General features: G+C 46.0%; 1 protein-coding gene across 1 annotated transcript in view; it reads left to right on the forward strand.

Moving 5' to 3' along the window:
- Nucleotides 1–23358, forward strand: part of SAE1 (SUMO1 activating enzyme subunit 1) — a 74317-nt gene extending 50959 nt beyond the window's left edge. The window contains exons 7-9 of the mRNA XM_079906808.1: nucleotides 11267–11411; nucleotides 18643–18712; nucleotides 22338–23358. Of these exons, the coding sequence (XP_079762934.1) occupies nucleotides 11267–11411; nucleotides 18643–18712; nucleotides 22338–22430 (308 nt within the window). The 3' untranslated portion in view covers nucleotides 22431–23358. The remainder of the gene's footprint in view (nucleotides 1–11266; nucleotides 11412–18642; nucleotides 18713–22337) is intronic.
- The last annotated feature ends 134 nt before the right edge of the window (nucleotides 23359–23492 follow it).

Consider the following 23492-nt stretch of genomic DNA (forward strand, 5'->3'; position numbering starts at 1 on the left):
TGATCACGTCATTTTCACAGGAGGAAATTGAGTCTTGGAGAAGCTAAGTCATTTGTCACCAAACCTAGTAAGTGTTTAAACATTGCCCAGTACCCCGTCTCTCAAAGCGCTCAGTCAGACTTTAATTATTAGCCTTACTAATACTAATAGCATTATGTCCATTTTTAAAGTCTGAACCTCACAAGAGCCCTGTGACATTTTCTTATTCCACTTTTGCAGATGGGAAACTGAGGCCCACCGAGACCAGATTGTAATAATGGGCAACACTGTCAGCAACCTGCCTTGTTTTCTTCTTTGCAGGCCCACATTTCCCCCTCCCCCGCAGTAGCCTATGTTTGAGCTGTTCTCGGGCCCCAAGCCCAGCTGCAATTCTTGTTTAAAGCCTCACATCTTTTCTCTGACTGTCAGACAACAGTCACGGGAATGTCCTGTGCCATCTTCCCTGGGTAAGAGCAGTTGGCAGAGAGCAGCAGATGCCCAGAGTCAAGGTCATGTGCCACTCAAGTGCTGGCCTGGAGAAAAGACCCTGTCTCTCTGCTGCTTGTGACCAGGCAGGGTGAGTGTGAATGGAAAGGGCTTTGTCAGAATAGCTCTGTAAGCGGAGGGTGCGGCTGGCAAAGCTAGTAGATAGGGGCCCTTGCAGTAGGGGACCAGCGATCTCCATACTTGGCCTCTACATCATCTGCCTCTGCATTTTAGAATGTTTTTGTCCCGTTCTGTTTGTAAATTACAGACTTTTCAGAATGTTCCACTTTATTTAAATAAATAAATTTATTTATTTCTGGCTGCGTTGGGTCTTCGTTGCTGCGTGCGGGCTTTTCTCTAGTTGCAGCAAGCGGGGGCTACACTTTGTTGAGGTGCCTGTGCTTCTCATTGCGGTGGCTTCTCATGTTGTGGAGCACAGGCTCTAGGCGCGCGGGCTCAGTAGCTGTGGCACGTGGGCTCAGTAGTTGTGGCCTGCGGGCTTAGATGCTTTGTGGCATGTGGGATCTTCCTGGACCAGGGATAGAACTGTGTCCCCTGCATTGACAGGCAAATTCTTAACCACTGCACCACCAGGGAAGTCCAGAACGTTCCACTTTAAAGGTGAGAGTCAAGCTTGGGAATCATTAGACTTTTTTGTTTTTTTAAGAGGAGAACTAGAATATTTGGTCAGACTAGAGTCTGAATGGGTGGTTTGCATTATTCCAAACTGGTGGACTCCGAGGTGGGAAACTAAGGTCACTTGAAGTGATATTCTTTTTTCTTTTCTTTTTTTATACTAGCCTATCTTCTGTCTTCTCTCGGCTTCCAGGGAGGTAGTACAGCATAGAGGTTAGAAGTGTGCTGACTTTGGAGTCCATCGTGATCCTGAGCCTCAGTTTCCCACCTCTAAAATGAGGATGATAACAATTGTACCTACTTCATTTTTTTTTTTAATTTATTTATTGATTTTTGGCTGCGTTGGGTCTTTGTTGCTGCGCGCGGGCTTTCTCTAGTTGCGGCAAGCGGGGGCTACTCTTCGTTGTGGTGCACGGGCTTCTCACTGCGGTGGCTTCTCTTGCTGCGGGGCACGGGCTCTAGGCGTGTGGGCTTCAGTAGTTGTGGCTCGTGGGCTCTAGAGTGCAGGCTCAGTAGTTGTGGTGTACGGGCTTCTCACTGCGGTGGCTTCTCTTGCTGCGGAGCACGGGCTCTAGGCGTGTGGGCTTCAGCAGTTGTGGCTCATGGGCTCTAGAGCGCAGGCTCAGTAGTTGTGGTGTGCGGGCTTAGTTGCTCCGCGGTGTGTGGGATCTTCCCAGACGAGGGCTTGAACCCGTGTCCCTTGCATTGGCAGGCGGATTCTTAACCACTGTGCCATCAGGGAAACCCTAATTCATTCTATTTTATTTTACATAGGAGAGCTCATTCTGAATATAGGCTATTTTTGCCCCCCTTTTTTTAAACCTAAATGCTATTAAAATTTAAAAATGTGACTAAAAACTGCTTAAACATAATTTTAATAGCTGAATAATATTCCATTCTGTCAATTTATCATGTTTCATGTAATCATCGTGTTATTGGATATGAGATTATTTCCAGATTTTTTTGAAATATGCATAAATAACATGGCAGCGACCGCTTACACATAATTAAGTCACTGGCCAAGGAGCATGACCTTTTGTAAAGATCCTCGATACCGCATCTTCACATGGTTTGGTGAGCATTCTCACTCCCACCAGCTCTAGGTGACAGAGCCAGTCCCTCTATCTCTCGCTCAGGTTGAGTAATCGTGGTCTTTCATTTGGTAGGCAAAAACTGGCAGCTCATTTCTGAGAAGTAGGACTCTCCTTTCTCCCATCAACCACTTTCATCCAGCTGCCTCAGGTTCTTTTCAGAAGAGAGTGAGCTGTAAATAACAGGAGGCAACTTTCTTTCTCTGTTTTGAGCTGATATGTGATGAGATCAGAGACTGGCCTTCATAGGAGAGGTGAAAGGGTGGCCAGGACTTGGTGCTTAGAAGGGGTGTTTCAGAAAAAGTCTTCAGGGGAGGCCGGTCTGGAGGTGAAGTTCTCTGGAGAAAGAGGTCAAAGGATTGTGTGGCCGTAGTGAGGCCGTGGTGACAGACGGGGGCTTCTGCGAGTGCCCTCCGTGGATCGTGAGCTCTGCCGTCCGGGTCCCCAGCACAGCTCAGCACAGGCGGTGGGGGTGGAGTGCAGGTGCTCAGGAAATGTTTGTGGATGAAAAAGTGAATGAATGAGTATATGCACATGCATACTTTTAAGTTTCTGGATTAAAGAGAAAAACTAAGAGTGAGGTAGATGCAGGGGGGAGAGGTGTGGAGCTGAGCTGAGCACATGGACAGATGCTGCAAGAGGTGGGAGGCTGAGAGCCAGCAGAACTCATGGTGGCTTCCTGGAAATGCCCCGCCTTCCTCAGTCCAGCTGTGTCCCTCCTCTGAGCTTCACCCCCATGGGCTTTAGCCAGGCTTCTATCTTGTTTCCCTCTTGAGGGCAGATGTGGTACACTGTGTATCTTTTTTCTGTTTCTTGCTGGACATTCCATGTTAAGCATGTTTGTAAATAGTTAATAAGAGAAACAGATCCATCCTCGGTATCTTGAGGACTCCATTCAATTTGATTAGTAATAGAGCAGGCCTGGTTAGGATCTGTGAGGGCCTTATGTCGCCTTGTTGTGAGCCTTCTGCCCACCCGTGTAATGATTTTCCTTCCTTCTCCAAACATTGAAGCTCCCCATGGAACAGATACTATCTCAGTGCCTACTATGGGGCAAGCCCTGTGCTAGGCATTAAGTAGATAATAGTGAACAAAACAGATACGGTCTCTGCCCCACGGAGCACCAAAATCTGGTGGAGGAGACAAGTCAGTCCTTGTACAAGTGAATTTACACAGATGACTGTAAAATCACAAATTGAGATTAAGACCCTGAGGGATAGAACAGGGTGCGGAGAACGAAGAGTATAGTTCAGAGCCGAGGCGCTGTGGTCCCCCGAGCTCACTGCTGAGTTAGTGGTGGTTACACAGTCACATGAGGAATCACAGCATGAACAAGTGTGTCAGCTTCTCTAAGGGCCATCCGTGCAGGCTGGATTTAGGGAGATGCGGACAAGCAGTGGCAGTTCTGGAGTAGCGCCATTTACCTGGTGCTTACCTGGCACCGTCCGAGGTGCTTTACGTTTATTAGTTCCCTTAATCCTTAAGCCCCTTAATAAGGTCAGTGCTCTTTCGATTCCCATTTCACAGACGAGGCTCAGGGTCGTTGTCACTTGTCCAGGGTCACAGTAAGTAGGAGAATAGGGGATCCAGAGCTGTGCTCCTCGCTGCTGCGCGCTGCTGCCTGCGGATTCCCAGGCTCCCCAGGCCTAGGAAGGGCTTTGCAGAGAGAAGGCGCAGCAGGCCCTGACAGTGTGTGAGCGTGCTGAGGGTGAGAGGTAGGGAGGATCAGCATTTGGGGCCGGGGCACCTGTGAAGATGAGGTGGTTCTGCCCACTGGGGAGGGAGCTTGGCAGGCTGCTTGGCGAAACCACTCCCTTCTACCCCATCATGCTCTCTCAGAGCTCCTTTTCTAGTTCCCACCTTCTGTTATTTCATATGTAGTTTTTGTTTGTCACCCTCACGAAACGCTCTGAGAGGCAGAGCGTGCATTTTGCTCTCCCCTGCCCAGCTCAGGGCCCAGCACAGAGTCAGTGCTCGCTACGTATTCATTGAATGAACAGCTGACTAAATGTGAGACCTAGCGTCTTGCCCGAGCAGATAAGCTACCGGCTAAGAGGATAACTCTATTTTTCATTTTCTTGGAAGTTTATGTCACCCAGGAGTGGATCTGATTTCCAGGCCATTCCCAGAGATAATGAGTCGCCATTAAGTGAGCCACTTTGGGGAGAATGGGTGGGGAGCTCCAGAGAGGTGGGGATGGTGTCTGGCACAGAACAGCTTTAGGCATCAGCCAGGCAATTTTCTATAGATTTGACTTTGTCTCAGTTGAACTGTTTTGGGAAACAGCAATTGGGTTGGAGCTAGTTTGCAACATTGATTTCATTTTTTCCCTATAAAAATACTGGAGTCTTTGGATGGCCTTAGTGATTATGCTAAATATAATCATGCCATTTAAATGCAATAAGAAATGTTTAGAAAGAAATAGAGTGATTAGTAACATTGCTTCCCAAATTCCTGTTATAACACTAATCTGGTATTCTGATTCAGATTAAATTTGAATTTGAGTTAATTTCTTTTTGCAAAAGTAGTAGTTTATTCACACATATGCAGTTTTGCTTCTAATCCATGAAAAGGTGCTTGGTTTCCCCTTTTCAAGGTTTGTCTTCTCTGTTACATGGGCAAGTCCTGAACTATAGCAGAGACCCCAGCCTATCCTCCGTAGCGGTGAATGTCATCCCCCCCGGACTTCTGCAACCTGAGTTAATTAAAAGGTGCAGATGAAGTTAATCAAGTTTGGAACTCTTATTTTGTGCAGTGTTTTAATATGTTTCAATGAGTCATCTTTTGGCATCCCTGACAGTATTTGATCTTCATGGAATAGTTTCATAATTTGGAAACTGGTGGGGAGGTGCTCTTCAGAAATGCAGAGTCAACAGTGCTATGTGTGTGTCTGGCTATTTGGGAGGGCAGACAGCAGAACAAAGAGGAGAATTTAATAAGCGAGAACTCGTCCAGGGCTAGGGTCAGTTCTGAGGCTGCTGCCCGTCTAGAACACTGGGCTTCTTCCCACACCCCCTCCACCCCTGCTAACTGGAGTGCTGACATTAGAAAAAGAGCGCAAAATACAGCCTCTGTTTGCTTTGCTGCAAATAAGTGGCCGGACTGACTGGCCCCCTTCCCGGAGGCCCTGAGCGGTCTTCAGATGTGGTCAGCAAGGTATCTGGATGGTGCCAGGCTGCCGGCCCACGTCCAGGCGGCCTGTACCAGGAACAGGCAAGGGGCCCAGAGAAACAGCGGGGCCAGCTGCTGGCTGCCTCTGCTCCTCCTCTGAGTGCCATCTTATTTCTTTCTGAGATGAAACTGGTCTTACCCTCTGAAGATTGATGGGCAAGGTTTCGTACGGCTTCCACGTCCACTTCTCACCCACTGAACTAGTAACTTAAAAGTAATGGACTAGGGGCTTCCCTGCTGGCACAGTGGTTAAGAATCCTCCTGCCAATGCAGGGACACAGGTTCGAGCCCTGGTCTGGGAAGATCCCACATGCCACGGAGCAACGAAGCCCGTGTGCCACAACTACTGAGCCTGCGCTCTAGAGCCCGCGAGCCACAACTACTGAGCCCACGTGCTTAGAGATCGTGCTCTGCAACAAGAGAAGCCACCACAATGAGAATCCCGCTCGCCACAACTAGAGAAAGCCTGTGCGTGACAACAAAGACCCAACTCAGCCATAAATAAATAAATAAATAAATTTATTTATTTATTTTAAAAGGACCAGTTAAGAGAGGGCAGGGCCCCGTCAGGAAAATGCATCTCACAGAAGTGTTGTTGAATAGGAGTCTTCCTGAGGTGGGGGGCAAAGAGCCAGACCACTTGGAATCCTTGGGCTGCGTTCCTGATGGTCCTGGCTTTCTCCTGGATCTAGAAGCACAGATTCCAAATGCCAGCGTTAGCATTTCTATGCCACTACTCGTTGGTGGTCCCATTGATGAAGCCGCTCAATCTCTGAACTTCAGTTTCCTCACCTGTAAAGTAGGAAGAGCATTCGGACCTCCCTCCCTCCCTGGTTTATCGCGGATGTAAAAGGTTTAGAATGGTGCCTGGCATAGAGTAGGCACTGCTTGTTTTGCAGTTGTTATAATTGTTTGAGTATGCTTCAAGAGCTGTGTTTCATAACCAAAAGATGAAAAGTTTTGTGGTGAGGGCTGAAAAAATGATCCTCTCTCCTCTGTCCCTTGTGACAGTTGGTGCTTCTGTCCCAGTGACACAGAAATAAGAGGACTGCACAGGAGGCAGCTAGGGCGGGACTCCTGCTGCTGTCCAGCAACCTCATTCCGTTCCCACGTGCTTGCCACTGGGCCTCGGATTGTGCATTACAAGCGGCCTGCCCTTGGCACTGCCTCCGTCATCTGCTCAGGCAACACTGATGCACATTCTAGGTCCATCTTCTCAAGAGTGATTGACAGAATTAGCGCTGACATTCGATACAGTCAGCTCGGAGTATCCTCTTTTGACTGGACTAGCAGATTTCCACGTTCCTTTGTCTTCACCAGACATTGTTGGAAAAGAGGCTTGGTGTAAACAGTGATGACCTGCCGCTTCTGCAGTCTTTTCTCCACCCTGTCCCCAAATGCTTGCTTGATTGCATTTGTTTACTCCAAATTGGAATCCCAGTGACACATCTGCAAAGTTAGAAGTTGAGCTTAGGTGATGGCAGGTCTGTGTTAGCCAGCATCCAAATTGTCATCGACTTTTGAGTTGTCTGCCAAGTGGTCAGGTAGAATTGAGGGTTGTAGAAGCTGTGTTCTTGAAAACGAGAGGAGAGTAACATTCCCAGACAACAAACAGTATTCAAAACAGGTGTTCTGGAACCTTTTTAAGATAAAGAATAGAAAACCTCTGATGTGCAGTGCCCTATGCTGGGGACATGACAAGCGATCTTCCTCGGACGCCGGCACTGAGAAAAGCATAGCCCAGAAGCAGGTTGCGTCTTCTTTTACCTGGGCCTCCATGTTTTGGGATCTTCTCAGAACACTGTGTAGCCCATTTATGAACTTCTCTCAGGCTTCAGTGGAGCCATCTGTCTTAACCCCTAAATTCCCCATCCTCGCCCGCCATCGCTTTCAGACTGCAGAGACCAAGACTCCCTTGCTCACCATCGGACCTTTGGCACGTAGGTCAGCCGTGCACACTGAATGCTCGCTCGTACTGGTGAATGAATGAATTCCTACTGCTTCTTGGAGGGCGGTTCTCACCGCACTGCTCATCACCAAAACTGTTTGTGAGTCTTAAAACAAAGAGAAGGACAGTGATTCCTTACTCTGGGGCAAGTTCCAAATACTTGCGTTTTTAAAGAGCCTCGCAACAATTGCCTGAGTTTTCAGGCCACCTTATCTTTTAGGGAAGAGCCCCTTGTACTGAGAGAGAGTGTAACTTGCTGGATAAGTTCACTTTTTCAGTCAGCAAATGCTGATGAAACTTAAATGGAAGCAGTTTGTGAACTGTGAGTGTGAGGGCCTATCCCAGGGCACCCGGGGATCTACCCATCTCTACCTCTGCTCTGAAACAGCCTGTGTGGTGTGGGAGGAGAACTGCCCTAGAGACGAGGCTCCAGGCTGACTGTCCGCCTGCCTTGGGGAGCATGTGGGGAACAAGAATGCCACCCAGCCAGCCTGCAGTGGACATCCAGACAAGGTGTTGTGGCAGTAGAAGGTGCTTGTATTTTGATCGGTCTTCTGCTCCTGCCTGTGTCTTTTCGTCTGCGCTACAATTTCAAGCCTTGTTAGGGTCTTGTTATACCGTACTGCTGATTTGCTGCCATCATCTGAACCTTTCCTCTGGTTCACATCCAAAACAAAACTGTCCGTTTCTGGAGGTTGACATAATGGTTGTACTAAGTAAGGGAGGTTTTGTTTGTAATGATCTGCCTGTCTGATGAGTCTGAGCACTTGGCTGGCCTTTCTGGCTGAAGCAGTTCATCCTTTGAACTGATGCCTAGAATGCATGCCTCCTCCACCTGACCTCTCTTCTGGGTCATAATAGGGCCTTTTCCCTCTGCTGGAAGTTGCCCCTACCCTTCTTCCCAGGCCCACACATACTTCACTCATGTTGTTTCCTCAGGGAACCTTTACTTGACAGCACCCTATAGAGGATGTCACATCCTCTGTTGTACTGTCATGGCACTCATCACAGTAATTTTAGTCATTTTTGCAATATTTGATTACCTTTCTGACTATATTTGTTGAATAAATGAAAAGTATTACCTTTCACTTGGCCCACATTTATATTTTTATATATATGTGTGTATATATATATATATATATATATATATATATATATATATATTTATTTATTTATTTATTTATTTTTGGCTGCATTGGGTCTTTGTTGTTGCAAGTGGGCTTCCTCTAGTTGCGGCAAGCGGGGGCTACTCTTCGTTGCGGTGCCCGGGCTTCTCGTTGCGGTGGCTTCTCTTGTTGCAGAGCAGGGGCTCTAGGCATGCGGCCTTCAGTAGTTGTGTCATGTGGGCTCAGTAGTCATGTTTCGCGGGCTCTAGAGTGCAGGCTCAGTAGTTGTGGCGCATGGGCTTAGTTGCTCCGCGGCATGTGGGATCTTCCTGGACCAGGGCTTGAACCCATGTCCCCTGTGTTGGCAGGCGGATTCTTAACCACTGAGCCAGTGGAAGCCCCCACATTTTAATTAATGTACTACTTCTGTAGAATGAAAAAAAAATGTGTTTAATTATCAACATCTATAAAGATTTATTTATTATGAAAGGCTTGCTTTTTAAAAAATTTATTTTATTGAATGAAGTATAGTTGATTTAAAATGTTGTGTTACATATATATGGAAACTAAAAAAAAAAAGAAATGGTTCTGATGAACCTAGGAGCAGGGCAGGAATAAAGACACAGACGTAGAGAATGTACTTGAGGACACGGGAAGGGGGAAGGGTAAGCTGGGACGAAGTGAGAGAGTAGCATTGACATATATACACTACCAAATGTAAAATAGATGGCTAGTGGGAAGCGGCTGTATCCCACAGGGAGATCAGCTCGGGGCTTTGTGACCACCTAGAGGGGTGGGATAGGGAGGGTGAGAGGGAGGGGACATGGGGATACATGTATACATATAGCTGATTCACTTTGTTACACAGCAGAAACTAACACAACAATGTAAAGCAATTATACTCCAATAAAGATGTTAAAAAATTTTTTTTAAATAAATAAATAAAATGATAGTACCATAATCATTGCTAATTTATGTCAGCCTCAATTCTAATACTTTCTACTAGTCTGTGTTTAGTTGCTGTCTTGATATTGTTTTTGCAGATGGTTCTAGTCTTTAAAAGAGAATTCACCAATAGAGATGTGATGCAAAAAAAAAAAGTCAATTTCTGCTGTACAGCAAAGTGAGTCATTTATACATATATAGACATTCTTTTTCCTATTCTTTTCCATTATGGTTTATCACAGGGTATTGAATATAGTTCTCTTGTGCTATACAGTAGGACCTTGTTGTTTATCCATCCTGTATATAAGAGTTGGCATCTATTAATCCCAAACTCCCAATCCTTCCCTCCCCCAAATACCTTGGCAACCACAAGTCTGTTCCCTATGTCTGTGAGTCTGTTTCTATTTCATAGATAAGTTCATTTGTGTCATATTTTAGATTCCACATATAAGTGATATCATATGGTATTTGTCTTTCTCTTTCTGACTTAACTCAGTGTGATAATCTCTAGGTCCATCCATGTTGCTGCAAATGGCTTTATTTCATTTTTTTTAAATAAATAAATTTATTTATTTATTTATGGCTGCGTTGGGTCTTCGTTGCTGTGTGCAGGCTTTCTCTAGTTGCGGCGAGCGGGGGCTACTCTTGGTTGCAGAACACGGGCTTCTCATTGTGGTGGCTTCTCTTGTTGTGGAGCACGGGCTTCAGTAGTTGTGGCGCGTGGGCTCAGTAGTTGTGGCGCACAGGCTTAGTTGCTCCGCAGCATGTGGAATCTTCCTGGACCAGGGCTCGAACCTGTGTTCCCCACATCAGCAGGTGGATTCTTAACCACTGCACCACGTATTTCATTCTTTTTATGGCTGAGTAGTATTCCATTGTATATATATATACCACATCTTCTTTATCCATTCATCTGTCGATGGACATTTAGGTTGTTCCCATGTCTTGGCTATCATGAATGGTGCTGCTGTGAACGTAGGGATGCGTGTATCTTTTTGAATTATAGTTTTGTCTGGATATATGCCTAGGAGTGGGATTACTGGATCATATGGCAACTCTGTTTTTAGTTTTTTTTTTTTGCGGTACGCAGGCCTCTCACTGTTGTGGCCTCTCCCGTAGCGGAGCACAGGCTCAGCGGCCATGGCTCACGGGTCCAGCCGCTCCGTGGCATGTGGAATCTTCCCGGACCGGGACACGAACCTGCGTCCCCTGCATTGGCAGGTGGACTCTCAACCACTGCACCACCAGGGACGCCCTGTTTTTAGTTTTTTGAGGAAGCTTCACACTGTTCTCCATAATGACTGCACCAGTTTACATTCCCACCAACAGTGTAGGAGGATTCCCTTTTCTCCACACCCTCTTCAGCATTTGTTATTTGTAGATTTTTTTTTTTTTTTTTCTGGTACGCAGGCCTCTCACTGACGTGGCCTCTCCCGTTGCGGAGCACAGGCTCCAGACGCGCAGGCTCAGCGGCCGTGGCACACGGGCCTAGCCGCTCTGCGGCATGTGGGATCTTCCCGGACCGGGGCACGAACCCACGTCCCCTGCATCGGCAGGCGGACTCTCAACCACTGCGCCACCAGGGAGGCCCTGTAGATTTTCTTTATGATGGCCATTCTGACCTGTGTGAGGTGGTACCTCGTTGTAGTTTTGATTTGCATTTCCCCAATAATTAGCGATGTTCATGAGCCTTTGGCCATCTGTATCTTCTCTGGAGAAATGTCTATTTAGGTCTTCTGCCCATTTTTCGATTGGGTTGTTTGTTTTTTTGTTGTTGAGTTGTATGAGCTGTTTGTATATTTTAGAAATTAAGCCATTTTTGGTCACATTATTTGCAAATATTTTCTCCCAGTCTGTAGGTTGTGAAAAGACTTGCTTTTTGACCTGTCTTCTTCCTTTCCCAGTGCTCCTGAAGTTCCGCACAGATAAAGGAAGAGATCCTAATTCTGATACCTTCGGGGAAGATTCTGAGTTGTTGCTCCAGATTCGAAACGATGTGCTTGACTCCCTGGGTGTTAATCCTGACCTGCTTCCTGAAGACTTTGTCAGGTTGGTCTCAGTACTTATCACAGTTTAGCCTGGATTGATAAATGTCTGTTTTCAGTATTTGCCTTAATTTGGGGAGATGCTTTATTAAGACCGAAAGCCCTGAGGAGAGCCTCCTTTGTCACATTCTGCCACCTCCTGTGGCCCTCTGTCCTTCTGTTGGTATAACAGCAGCATATGAAAAATCGAGGTGACCTTGTATGTGTGCAGGTATAACTGCACGATAAATGGGGTGGCGGGGTCAGAAGAATGGGTTTATCATTTGGTAGATATTGCCCCATTACCTTCCATTGATGACCTATCAGTTTATACCCTCAGCAGCAAAGGCATCCCTGTTCCCAGTGTCCTCACCCTTAGGTGCTGGGATGCTTTCACCTTAGGCGACCAGTCTTTTGCTCTTATACACAGTCAGGTTTAGGATTTGATTGGATCGGTCCAAAGGGAGACTGGGTCAGGAACCCCTTCCAAGGAGCTCTGGGGTCATCTCAGTACTCTCACTCTCTTTCGGTGTATTTGGGGGACTCCCTAAACTGCTTTGCTGTGCTCCAGCTTGTAGCAGTAATAATGATGGCTAGAATTTACTGAGCAGCTGTTATAATACCAGGCATTGTGGTAGTTGCTTTCTGTACATGCTCTCTCTTGACAACAGCCCATTTTATAGGAGAAGAAAAGTTAATTTAGAGCTCAGAGAAGTTCAGTGACTAGTATGAGGTTATACAGCTAATAACAACAGCACCACGTATTGAAGACTTTCTGTGCTTTACCAACACGGCCACGTTTAATTGTTACAATAATCCTCGAAGTGTGTATTATTATTTTCTTCTCAGTTAAATGAAGAAACTGAGACTCAGAAAGATAGTCACTTGTCCAAGGTTTTAGTAAGTAGCCAACCAAGATCTCACCACACTGCTAATCGCTGGTAACAGCACAGTACCTTGGTTCCTTTTCAGCAATAAAGTGAATCGGAGTCCCTTCGTTCCCTAGTCCTTTCCTTCTTCACGCGTGGCTGGGATCCTCACTTAGACACTAGCAAACCTCAGCCGATTTAAGACCGGCAGTGGGCTTTGAATCCCCTGCCGGGCCCTCAGCCAGAAAGAGGCAGCTGTCTACAAGGTGCTTTTGTAAATTAGCACTGGGAGGTCGAGGCTGATGCCACTGCAGGCTGGGATGGGGTGCCTGTTTCGGGCTAACAGCAGGCACACTTCTCTTAGTGGAGGAGCAAGTGGTGCCTGCTCTGCCCTTCATGGCAGGAGGCGGGCAGGCTCTGCAGGGCTCCAGATTCAGTAGACGTAGCCAGGCCGCAGGGCCACCGAGCACACCCAGTGCCGCGTGCCGGGCCTGAGCGTGCCGCCGAGTGACTGATTTGGGTGTTTAGAGTGATGAACGGCCTGCCTCTGCATCGCCAGCCAGTGGCAGAGGCCCCGCTTCCCAGAAGGAGAAAGCCACAGCCTAACTGCTAACAGCCGGACTAGCTGCCGACTAGTTTCCTCTCCAAAGTGTGTCCCCGCTACCCCTTTGCAGAAACCACTTTCCCGTGACTACGCCTCGTGTGCTCAGCCGCTCCCTCTCTATTGCCTTTTAAGTAAGAGGTGGTTGACGGCCTCTCGAAGTCCGTCTGTGGCCGGTGGAGATGAGGCTGGTGGAGATGGGATAGGGATGCGGCAAGGAAATGAGCTGCCGTCTGGCAGCTGAGCTACCCTCACAAATTACCCACTGCCAGCTCCGAGCAGGGCGTGCTTACTTGAGAAGGGAAAGCTGTGCCCAAGTCTCCATTTCCCTCATCTGTCTGTGAGCTGCTTGTCCTGTCCCTTCATGTTAGGTTATTTATTCTCTTTTCGGAGAGCTTTATTGCTTTTCTGATTATGAAAGTAACAGATGCCCATTGGCAGCAAATATAAAGGGGAAGAAAAGAATCATCCAGTCCTCCCAGTGAGAAGTGGCCACTGCTAACTTGGGGTTTCATTTGGGGGTTTAGCCTCACAGACATCGGTATGTGTATTTTTTCAGGTTTTTTCTCTTTTTAAATATCAAGATGAGATTGTACTTTTCATGTGATAGCCTTCTTTTTCCAGCATATCATGGACTTGTTTGTGTCACAAATACAGATCCATAACTTCACTTGTGCTGCATAATGTTTCACTGTCTGCCATATGGTTATTTATTTAGCCATTACCTTATTGGTGGGTGTGTGAGTTATTTATAGTTTTTCACTATTATAAACACTTATGATGAACATTCATAATTTGTACGTGTAATATAATTTTTACTGTTTTTTAAAATTTTTTTTATTGCGGTGAAATACACACAACATAAATTATGCCGTTTTAACCATTCGTAAATGGGCAGGTCAGTGGCATTAAGTACATTCACATTGTTGTGCACCTGTCGCTATTATCCATCTCCAGTACTTCTTCATCATCCCAAACTGAAACTCTGTCCCTGTCAAACACTGACTTCCCATTGTGCTGCCCCAGCCCCTGGTAACCTCTATTCTACTTTCTGTCTCTGTGAATTTGATTGTTCTACGTATCTTGTATAAGTGGAATTATACAATATTTGTCCTTTTGTGAACTTACTGGTTTTTAAGTTTCAGAGATAATACACATATATTATGGAAAAATCAGGTAGTGTGGAATAAATTCAAAGATGAAAATGAGGAGGCGTGGAGGCACAGACTGTTGGGTATGAGACAGGCTCAAGGATGTATTGTACAACACGGGGAATATAGCCAGTATTTATTTATTTTTTTGGGCTGCACTGTGTATAGCTAATATTTTGTAATAACTGAATGGAAAGTAACCTTTAAAAATTTTATAAAAGTTATAAAAAACAATTTAAAAAGAGGAAAATGAAAATTACTCATAATTCCATTAACCAGAGAAAATCACTGAATTTGTTATTATATTTTCTTATATATTTTCTATCAGAGAATATGTAAAATCAAAAAAAATCCTTTGTAGATTAAAAAAACATATTCATTGTTAGTAAGCCTGATGGGAAAAGGTACAACCTTTTAAGGAGGCAGTTTGGAAATAAGTATCGAGAGTCATTTAAGTGTTCCCTCTTTAGCTCAGTAATTCTGCTCCTTGATAATGAGAATATACCCGAAAGAAATAATGTGAGCAAATACTTACGTACAGAAGATATTCATTATCATATTTATAAGAAAGAGAAATTGGAAAGGCATTAGAGAGTTAATATTACAGAGCAAATGCAAATACACAGATTAAAAATGATATGGAAAATGTCAAGCATACAGAAAAACGGAAAGAATAGTGAACAGTAGTAAACATCTATATACCACTCAGTTAGATTCAGTTGTTAATATTTTGCTTTTTTATTTTGGGGAGGGGGCAGAACGATGACATGATGCTTAAGAATGCATCAGAGTTCATCTGTTGCATTTGGTTCTGTGCTGCTTTTAATCTGGGAGTTGGCAAACTGTGGCTTGCCACCTGCTTTTGTAAATAAAGTTTTATTCCACACCTACTCATTTGTGTATTATTTGTGACAGCTTTTGTAGAGTTTTTACAAAGAGTTTAAACAGAGACCATATGGCCTATAAAGCCAAAAAATTATTTGGCTTTAAAGCAGAATGTTAATGTCTGGTTCTTTACAAAGAAGGTTTTCCAACTCCTGATCTAGAACAGTTTACCGCCTTTTTTTTTTTTTTTTTTTTTTTGGGAGTCCAGGCCAGTTATATTGTAGAGTATCCCATATTCTGAACTTGTCTGATTATGTCTTGAGATGATGCTTGTTTTTGTCTTGTTTAGTTTTTATTATTTAGACTTATACAGTGAAATTTGTTCTTGTTTCCTCATGGTGTTTTGGTTTTATTTTTTTAATTTACATACAGTCAAATTTATTCTTTTTTGTTATGCAGTTCTGTGAGTTATTTGTTTTAAAGTTCCATAAAATTTTATGAAGACACAGAGTTGTGTAACTACCACTACAAACAAGATACAGAAAATTTTTGTCACACACACACCACCACCCCACCACCACCACCCCCCCCCCGCCAAATTCCCTCATGCTGCCTTGGAGTACTCAGTCCCTTCCCTACCTGCAACCACTGACCTGTTCTCTATCCCTGTAGTTCTGCCTTTTTCAATAATGTAATATAAATGGAATCATACAGCATGTGTAGTCTTTTCAAGTCTGGCTTCTTTCCCTTAGCCTAATACCTTTGAGATTCATCCACGTTGTACGAGTCGATAGCTCATTTCTTCTTATTGCGAGTAGTAGTCCACTGTATGGATGTACCACAGTTGATGCACCAGATGAAGGACATTTGGGTTGTCCCCAGTTTTTGGCAATTATGAGTAAAGCCACTATAAACATTCATGTGTTTTTGTGTGAACATAAGTTTTCATTTCTCTTGGATATGTATACCAAAGGGTGGAATTGATGGCTCATATGGTAACTGTTTAACAATTTGAACTCTCTTTCACAGTGGCACACCACTTTACTATCCCACCAGCACTTTATCCAGGTTCCAGTTTCTCCACATCCTTGCCGACAAGTGTTATTGTCTGTCTGTTTCAGTGTTAGTGGATAATAAGTTGCATCTCACTGTGGTTTTGATTTGCATTTCCCTAATGACTAATGATGTAGAGCATCTTTTCATGTGCCTACTGGCCGTTTGTGTATGTTTTTAGAGAAATGTCTGTTTAGATCATTTGCCCATTCTTAAATTGGGTTATCTTTTTATTGTTAAATTGTAAGGGGTCCCTGGATTCAAGTCCTTTTGTCAGATACATGATTTGTAAAAATTTTCTCCCATTCTGTGGGTTGTCTGTTCACTTTCCTGATAGTATCCTTTGAAGTAGAAATGTTTAACTTTTATGAAATATAATTTATCTTTTTTTCCCCCATTTTTACATGTATGTTCCCGTCTGAAGAGTTTTACAGTTTTAGCTTTTGCATTTAGGTCTGTGATCCATTTTTGAATTAACCTTTGTACATGATGTGAAGTAGGGGTCCACATTAATTCTTTTGCCTTTAGAGACCCAGTTGTCCCAGTAACATTTGGAGAGTATTGCCATCTTAACAATATTAAGTCTTCTGATCCATGAACCTGGGGATATCTTTCCCTTTATTTAAGTCTTTTATTTCTTTCAACAATGTTTCATACTCTTCAGAGTATAAGTTTTACACATTTATTGTTAAATTTATTCTGAAATATTTTATTCTGTTGGATGCTATTGTAAATCAAATTCTTAATTTCATTTTAAGGATGTTCATTGCTCATGTATAGAAATAGATTGATTTTTATACGTTAATCTTGTCTTCTGCAGCCTTGCTGAATTTAATAGTTCAAATAATTTTTCTGTGGTTTCCTTAGAACTTTCTGTATACCAGATCATGTCATCTGTGAATATATATATTACTTCTTTCCAGTCTGGATGCCCCTTATTTCTTTTTCCTTCCTTCCTTAAATGCCCTGGCTAGAATCTCCAGCACAATGTTGCATAGAAGTGGTGATAGCAGACATCCTTGTTTTGTTCCTGATCTTTCAGTCTTTTGCCATTAAGTAAGATGTTAGCTGTGGATTTTTCGTAGATGCCCTTTATCAGTTTAAAGAAATCTCCTTCTCTTCCCAGTTTGTTGAGTGTTTTTATCTTGAAGAGGTGCTGGATTTTGTCTCATGCTTTTTCTGTGTCTGTTGAAGTGATCATGTGTCTATATGTTGCTGGTTTGGTTTGCTAGCATTTTGTTAAGATGATTTTAAAAAAGCAGAATGTTAAATTTGTATAGTACGATTACATAGAATGTAGGTGAATTTTTTTTTCTTTTCTTTTTTTCGGTACGTGGGCCTCTCACTGCTGTGGCCTCTCCCGTTGCGGAGCACAGGCTCCGGACGCGCAGGCCCAGCGGCCACGGCCCACAGGCCCAGCCGCTCCGCGGCATGTGGGATCTTCCCGGACCGGGGCATGAACCCGTGTCCCCTGCATCAGCAGGCAGACTCTCAACCACTGCGCCACCAGGGAAGCCCTGTGAGCTTTTTTTTAAAGGAAAGATATTCCCACATTTGACTGTCTTTGAGTAGTAGAATTATGGTGACTAGTTTCGCGTTGGCATAGTGCTCTGTGTATTTTATAGTTCTGCAGTGGACCTTGGTACGCGGGAGGAAGAGCTGCCCTGTGGATGGACAGATGGGAGTGCTGGGCCCGGCCAGGGCGTGAGGAGATGGGCATCCCCAAGCACAGTTGATGTGAGCTGAATGGGTATAGCCTTTCTGGAGGGCATTTTGGCACAGTGTGTCAGGACTCAACAATTCTGTATTTTGGAATTTGCCATAAGGAATTGTTTGGACACCACCGCCAAGATGTATGGTCACAATGTTGAACTGCTTAAGTATCCATCAGTAGGTTACAGGGCACAGTGAATAACAGCTGCTATGACTTGGGTTTTAAATTATATATGTTTAGATATGTGCCCTTTTAAAAATGTCTAGAAGGGTGTGTACCAAACCAAGAAGACGGGAGGTGGTCTCCTCGTGGTAGGGTTCCGTAGGGAAGCTTTCCTCTTAACTTGCCTGCACCTCAATTTGCTCATTTAAAAAGCCCCTTTGTGTTCAGGGATGGGAACTGACGAGGCATCCCGGGAACTGGCGAGGCATGCTTCCTCTGGGGAGGCGGGGGGGAAGGCGTTCGGCTGTGCAGGATGGGTAATTGGGGCAGGTGACAATATTAGCTGAAATTTCTCCTCTGGATACCCATCCTGGCCCAGAAGGGTGGGTAGCTACGTGGGTAGTGAAGGCTCTTTTCTGCTCCCGTGCTTTAATCTCACGCCCCAACTTTCCTGTGCCTCCTGCATGTTAACACAGGCCTGCTCCTGACATCTGTCTGGGAAGAGCATATAGAACCCACTGCCCATGTGGGTCAGGAGAGAATTGCGAGAATGTGACCAGGGCACTGAAACATCTGATATTTGTAGGACTTTATTTTTAGGACGCACAGATATAGCCTTTCCTTTAACTTTAAAAAAGAAAAAAAAAAAAGTTGTGAAACAATTCTTGCCTGCCAAGGTTCAGAGGTCATTCCCAGCCACCTCCTAACCTGGATCAGATTTAATTTTCACGCCTAGTTGCCAGCATTCGCATTGCTGTCTGAATTGACTCCTCCCGGTAGGAGATGTTTTCATTCAGGTGAACCTACTACTGACCTTTTCCAGATGTCCTTACCAGCCTCCCTGTTCCTCAGTGCGCCATTTCATTTGTCTTCTCTTTTAGGTACTGCTTCTCTGAGATGGCCCCAGTGTGTGCAGTGGTTGGAGGGATCCTGGCCCAGGAAATTGTGAAGGTAAAAAGTCACCGTGGCATAGAAAATCGCTGACCCTCCGCACCATGACCTTGGATGTGCCAACAGAGAGAACCCAGGACTGTCTTAGAGAGCTGCCTGGTTTCTCTGACTCCACTCACCCTGTCTCCTGCCCTCCCCATTCTCTTCCTTCCTTCCTTTTTCCACCCCATCCTCTTCTCTCCAGCCCATCTAGGTGGGCCTGCGGCAAATGATCTTTGAGTGCCTGCCTACTCAGAGCTGGACAAAGAGCCCATGAGGTGCTGCCCACCGTCCCCTGACTATACCAGCCAGTCATCTGGCACTTACGATATTTGTCAGGTATTCTGCCCTTGCAGCTCTATGAAATGGGCACTGTCCTGACCCCCATTTAAGGGGTGACACCAAGGCCCAGAGAAGGGATTCCACGACCCGTGCTTCTCCACCTCTGCCTCACGGTTTCCCTCCACACATGGCCATGGCGTCAAAGCACCCTCTTGTTACTGCACACACCATAGGCGTGTATAGAGCAGGGGCAGATCGGTACCAGTGGAGCCTGTGCAGTGTGCCAGGAGCCCCACAAGGCTCTATCCAGTGTGGCCTGTGCCCACATTAGGCAGGTGTCGTTGTCCCTCTCAGAAGGGAAGCATTTCATGTAGGGTCATGGGGTAACCAAGTAACTAGCACAGCCTTTTGAGTCTCTTCTGGAACGTTTGAGTTGCCAGAACTGTAGCATACCCCCAAATGTATTTTACTTTCTTTGGGGACTTTTGATCTTTGCCCAAAGATATTGAATTTGCCTTTTGCAGGTTCTTAACTGCTTTAGTGGACTTGCAGTGATGGGGTGTCCTTTTCTTTCATGGAGCAGAGTCGTGCCTGGTCAAATAATTCTCCACGTCCATTTGCATGTCAGGTTTGAGCTTAGGAGGACGATTTGGAGACCAGCTCTCACTACTTTGTCCTGCTCTGGAAACATTTGACTCAATTTGATGGTCCCACCATCCTCTCAAGGCCTTTTTTTTTCTCTCTTCTTTCCTGATCCTTCTCTGTGGATCAGTTGTTTCCCTAAATCTAACTTTCTAAGTCATAGGCAGTAGGGGTGAGCACCGAGGAGGTACAGTGGAGAAGAGAAGCATGGGATGCTGTGCCTGCTTTCTCGCTCATGCCTTCTGCTTAACCCAGACTGATAAAAAAGTTCAGCTGTGTCCCCAGTCTGAGAAGTTGGCTGCCCAGAGGACTGTGTTGAGAAGGATTCTGAGGCTGCCTATAGAGAGTCTTGGCAGGAAAGAGTACAGTGAAAAATAAGGGGGGGGGATGGGAACATAATATATTTTTTGTAGCCTACAGTGACGACAACAATAGTAGGTATTCATTGAAAGCTCATATGTACCTACTGCACAGAGACCATGTTCCCTACATGGATAGACTCATTTGATCCTTACAACAACCCAAGAGGTAGGAGCTGGTGATCCCTCCTGTATGAAGAAGGCGCTGAGGTGCAGACAAGCGGCAGAGCCAGGACTCGAGCCCCTGCCATCTGGTTTCTGAGCCTGTGCTCTGCCATCAGGCCTCAGGTGCCCTCCCTAAAGGCCCTCCCGTCCGGCAGGGCTCTGTGTGGACCCGGGGCCACCATCCTTGCACCCTTAGCCTCACCTCCATACCTCCCATTGAGAAGCTGCTCCCTGAGTTTTTCATGTGGGATGGAGATGTGGGTCAGGCAGGTGGCCCTGACCCCACTGTGTGCAGGGGCTTCTCTGCATCCCAGTCCTAACCTCTAGTGCAGCCCCCTCCTTCCTGCCTGCAGGGGACAGCTGTTGCCCAGCATCTTGTTTCTGTTTATCCCAGATAGCCAGAGTACTCTGCATTCTTGGTTGCTGGGTGTGTTTGGAATCTCCTCCTACCCCCGTCTTGCTTGGGAAGCACTTTACCTTTTGCCCCATGTTCACCCCATGCCCTGCTGTCTTGTCCCCACCACTCCCCCTTACTTAACACCGTTTCAGCTTCGGCCAGCTGGTGGTAAAGGCCTGCAATCTGAGGGCCGTGGACCTCCCCCTTTTCCCTGGTGGGACCATCTGACCACCCGTAAAAAGCAAACATCGGAAGATGGGGGGGCAAATGTATAAGTCTGTTCCCTTGGAATCATCTTTGTTTCCCTCCTTCCTTGCATCATTCCAGACACCACATGTTCTATCCATGTCCTCTGTCATGTCCCGCTTCGTTGGGTTTAATCATCCTTCTTTTCTCTCCCCACTGTCCGCGGTCGGTCTCCCCACCTAGAGTGCTAGAGGTGAGAGTGACAGCAGCCGCCTATCAGGCTCCACGTGGAAACGCCTTGTAGCACCTCCTGGAACTCGGGTTCTCGGGCCTGAGATCCACCTGTGGGCTCTTGGGCCCTTCCCCCTGGCTGAGTGCTTGGGGCCTCAGCTATTGGGAAAGGACCTCTGGCCCCCGTTAGTCATAGCAGCTCCCAGTTATTGAGAATTTACTACATGCCCGACACGTTACAAGCTTGATCGCATTTCCTACTCACCAGGGGCCCTAGCAGGCAGGGGCCATTTATTTGCCATTTCATATGCCAGCCCAGAGAAGCAAACCTCTGATCCAAGCCCCAGGCAGGGAGGGACTTCAGAATCCTTAATATCTAGCACAATACCTGACACAGAGTAGATGCTCAATACATTGTCCTCAGAAGAATGGTTATTTCCGGAATAACCACTTGGAATAGGTATAATTGTTTCCATTTTACAGATGAGAAAGTGGATTGGGATTGGCACTCAGTCCAAGGAGGAGAGGTTCGGGATGTTTAGAGCACACTCCCGACCTTGTAAAGGAGGTCCTGCCTTAGGGACGACAGCATGGTGCTCCCGGAAACCTTGAAACCCGCCTAGCAATCTGCGTAGGTGATGTCTTCCTCTTTAAACAGTAACCCTTCTTGTGTTGAAAATGTCCACTATCGCCTATGGACCTTTCCCAGTACACACAGGTACATGCATGATTCAGCATGTAATTTCAGGGACTCTTAACTGCATCTCTAACAGTGCTGTGAACTTCTGTTAACCCCGCGAGATAATCATCATTTTCATGGCTGACTGGCATGTGCCAGGCCCTCTGGACCCCAGCCCTGTCCTGTCCTGTGGAGGGCAGGCAGCACTGCCTTCTCGTGGAAGCACCGCTTCTGCATCAGTGAGTGTCCCCCTAGGTGACGGAGGCTGCAGCCTCAGATGTGTTGGAATGAATCAGTGCCTTTCTCAGTTGAATAGTCATAAATAATTATTACTGCCGTTAGCCAAGCGGTGCTTCTCCATGTTAGGCATTGTTTTAGATATTTGAGGTACAGCATCTTTTTTAATCCCTAGGATAAAACATTTGTTATTTTCATTTTACATGGGGAAAGTAAAGGTCAGAGAGGCTAAATGATCTGCTCAAGGACACACAGCTGGTAAGGGACAGAGCAAAGGGACATGACAATTACAATCAGAAATGTTTCCCAACATAACCAGATAGCCCCTGGGGAGCAAAATCAACGTCTCTTGCGAACCACTGCCCATGTTGCTTTTAGAAGATTTCAGTTTGGGGGTTTATTCTCTTTTCTCCATTTTATCCCTTTTAAAGCACTTGAGCTGAACCCTCTTCTTGTTTTGCTCCCCAGGCCCTGTCTCAAAGGGACCCTCCTCACAACAACTTCTTCTTCTTTGATGGCATGAAGGGGAACGGGATTGTGGAGTGCCTTGGCCCCAAGTGAACCCAAGACTTGGCAGCCCTGGTGATGCTGCCCTGCGGCATGCCCACATGTGACCCCTGTCCCCTTCCCCCGTGAAGGCCCTCTCCAGGCGAGGGAAAAGTGAAGTCATCGAACCAATACAAACCATTTCCTGTGAGCAGTGAGGTCATACAGATGTGCCGCTTCTAAGCACCAGTGGCTGCTAAGCAAGGGGCGTAGGTCCTGGCTGTCGCCGTTCCCGTCCCAGGCCTGCGCGGCCAGCACCGGACAGCCCCCTCTGACTCCTCGTCGCGGCGTCACCAGTCCCCCCGGCCAGGAACCAGCACGCCTTGTTGCTTAGAAGCCTCTTGCCATCTTCTTGGCCTTAGTCCCCACCTGATGTCACACAGAGAGGAGCATGACTTCAGGTGGGGAGTAAGGCCTAGGACTGATGAAACACTAGTGGAACCACAGTTCCAAATGCAGACAGGTGCCCTTAGAGAGGAAAAAACATGGCAGGCGGAATGTATTTCCTCCAAAGTTTGAGACTCTGAAAAACAACAGGTGGCATCTGGTGTGCTATTCTTGAGTTTTAGTTGAGGATTAGTTGAGTTCCAGCCTGGATTTTGGACGAGAGGAAATATCACCAAGTCCTCTTGGGTATGAGGGTGAGACCTTGCAAATGGAATATTAGCGGGAAAGCTCGTTTTAAAAAGGCAGATTCCCTGGTCCCACCCCCTGGGGATTCTGACTCCTTGGCCGTGAGCTGGGACAGAGGAGCCTGCCCTTCCCACGGAGCCCCACTCCGACACCGTGCTGACCCTCGCTCTGGAGGCTGTCGCATGTTAAGGGCTGTATCGGCCCTTCATTTACCCCCCTGAATTGCAGCTGTTCATGTTTTTTTTATATTTTCTATATTTCCTTGGTTCTTTAAAAAGGAATGATTGAAATAAAGTTATTTGCTTTAGGATTTGCTTGTTTTTCTTCCACATTAGAAACTTCTTCCTCTGACAGGGAGCGATCCTATCAATTGCCTAAACCTGAAGAAATGTCCCTGGATGCTTTAACATGACACAAAGATCCTCCCCTCCGTCACTATTCCTG

The sequence above is a fragment of the Stenella coeruleoalba genome (assembly GCF_951394435.1).
Source record: "Stenella coeruleoalba genome assembly, chromosome: 20".
Lineage (NCBI taxonomy): Eukaryota > Metazoa > Chordata > Mammalia > Artiodactyla > Delphinidae > Stenella > Stenella coeruleoalba.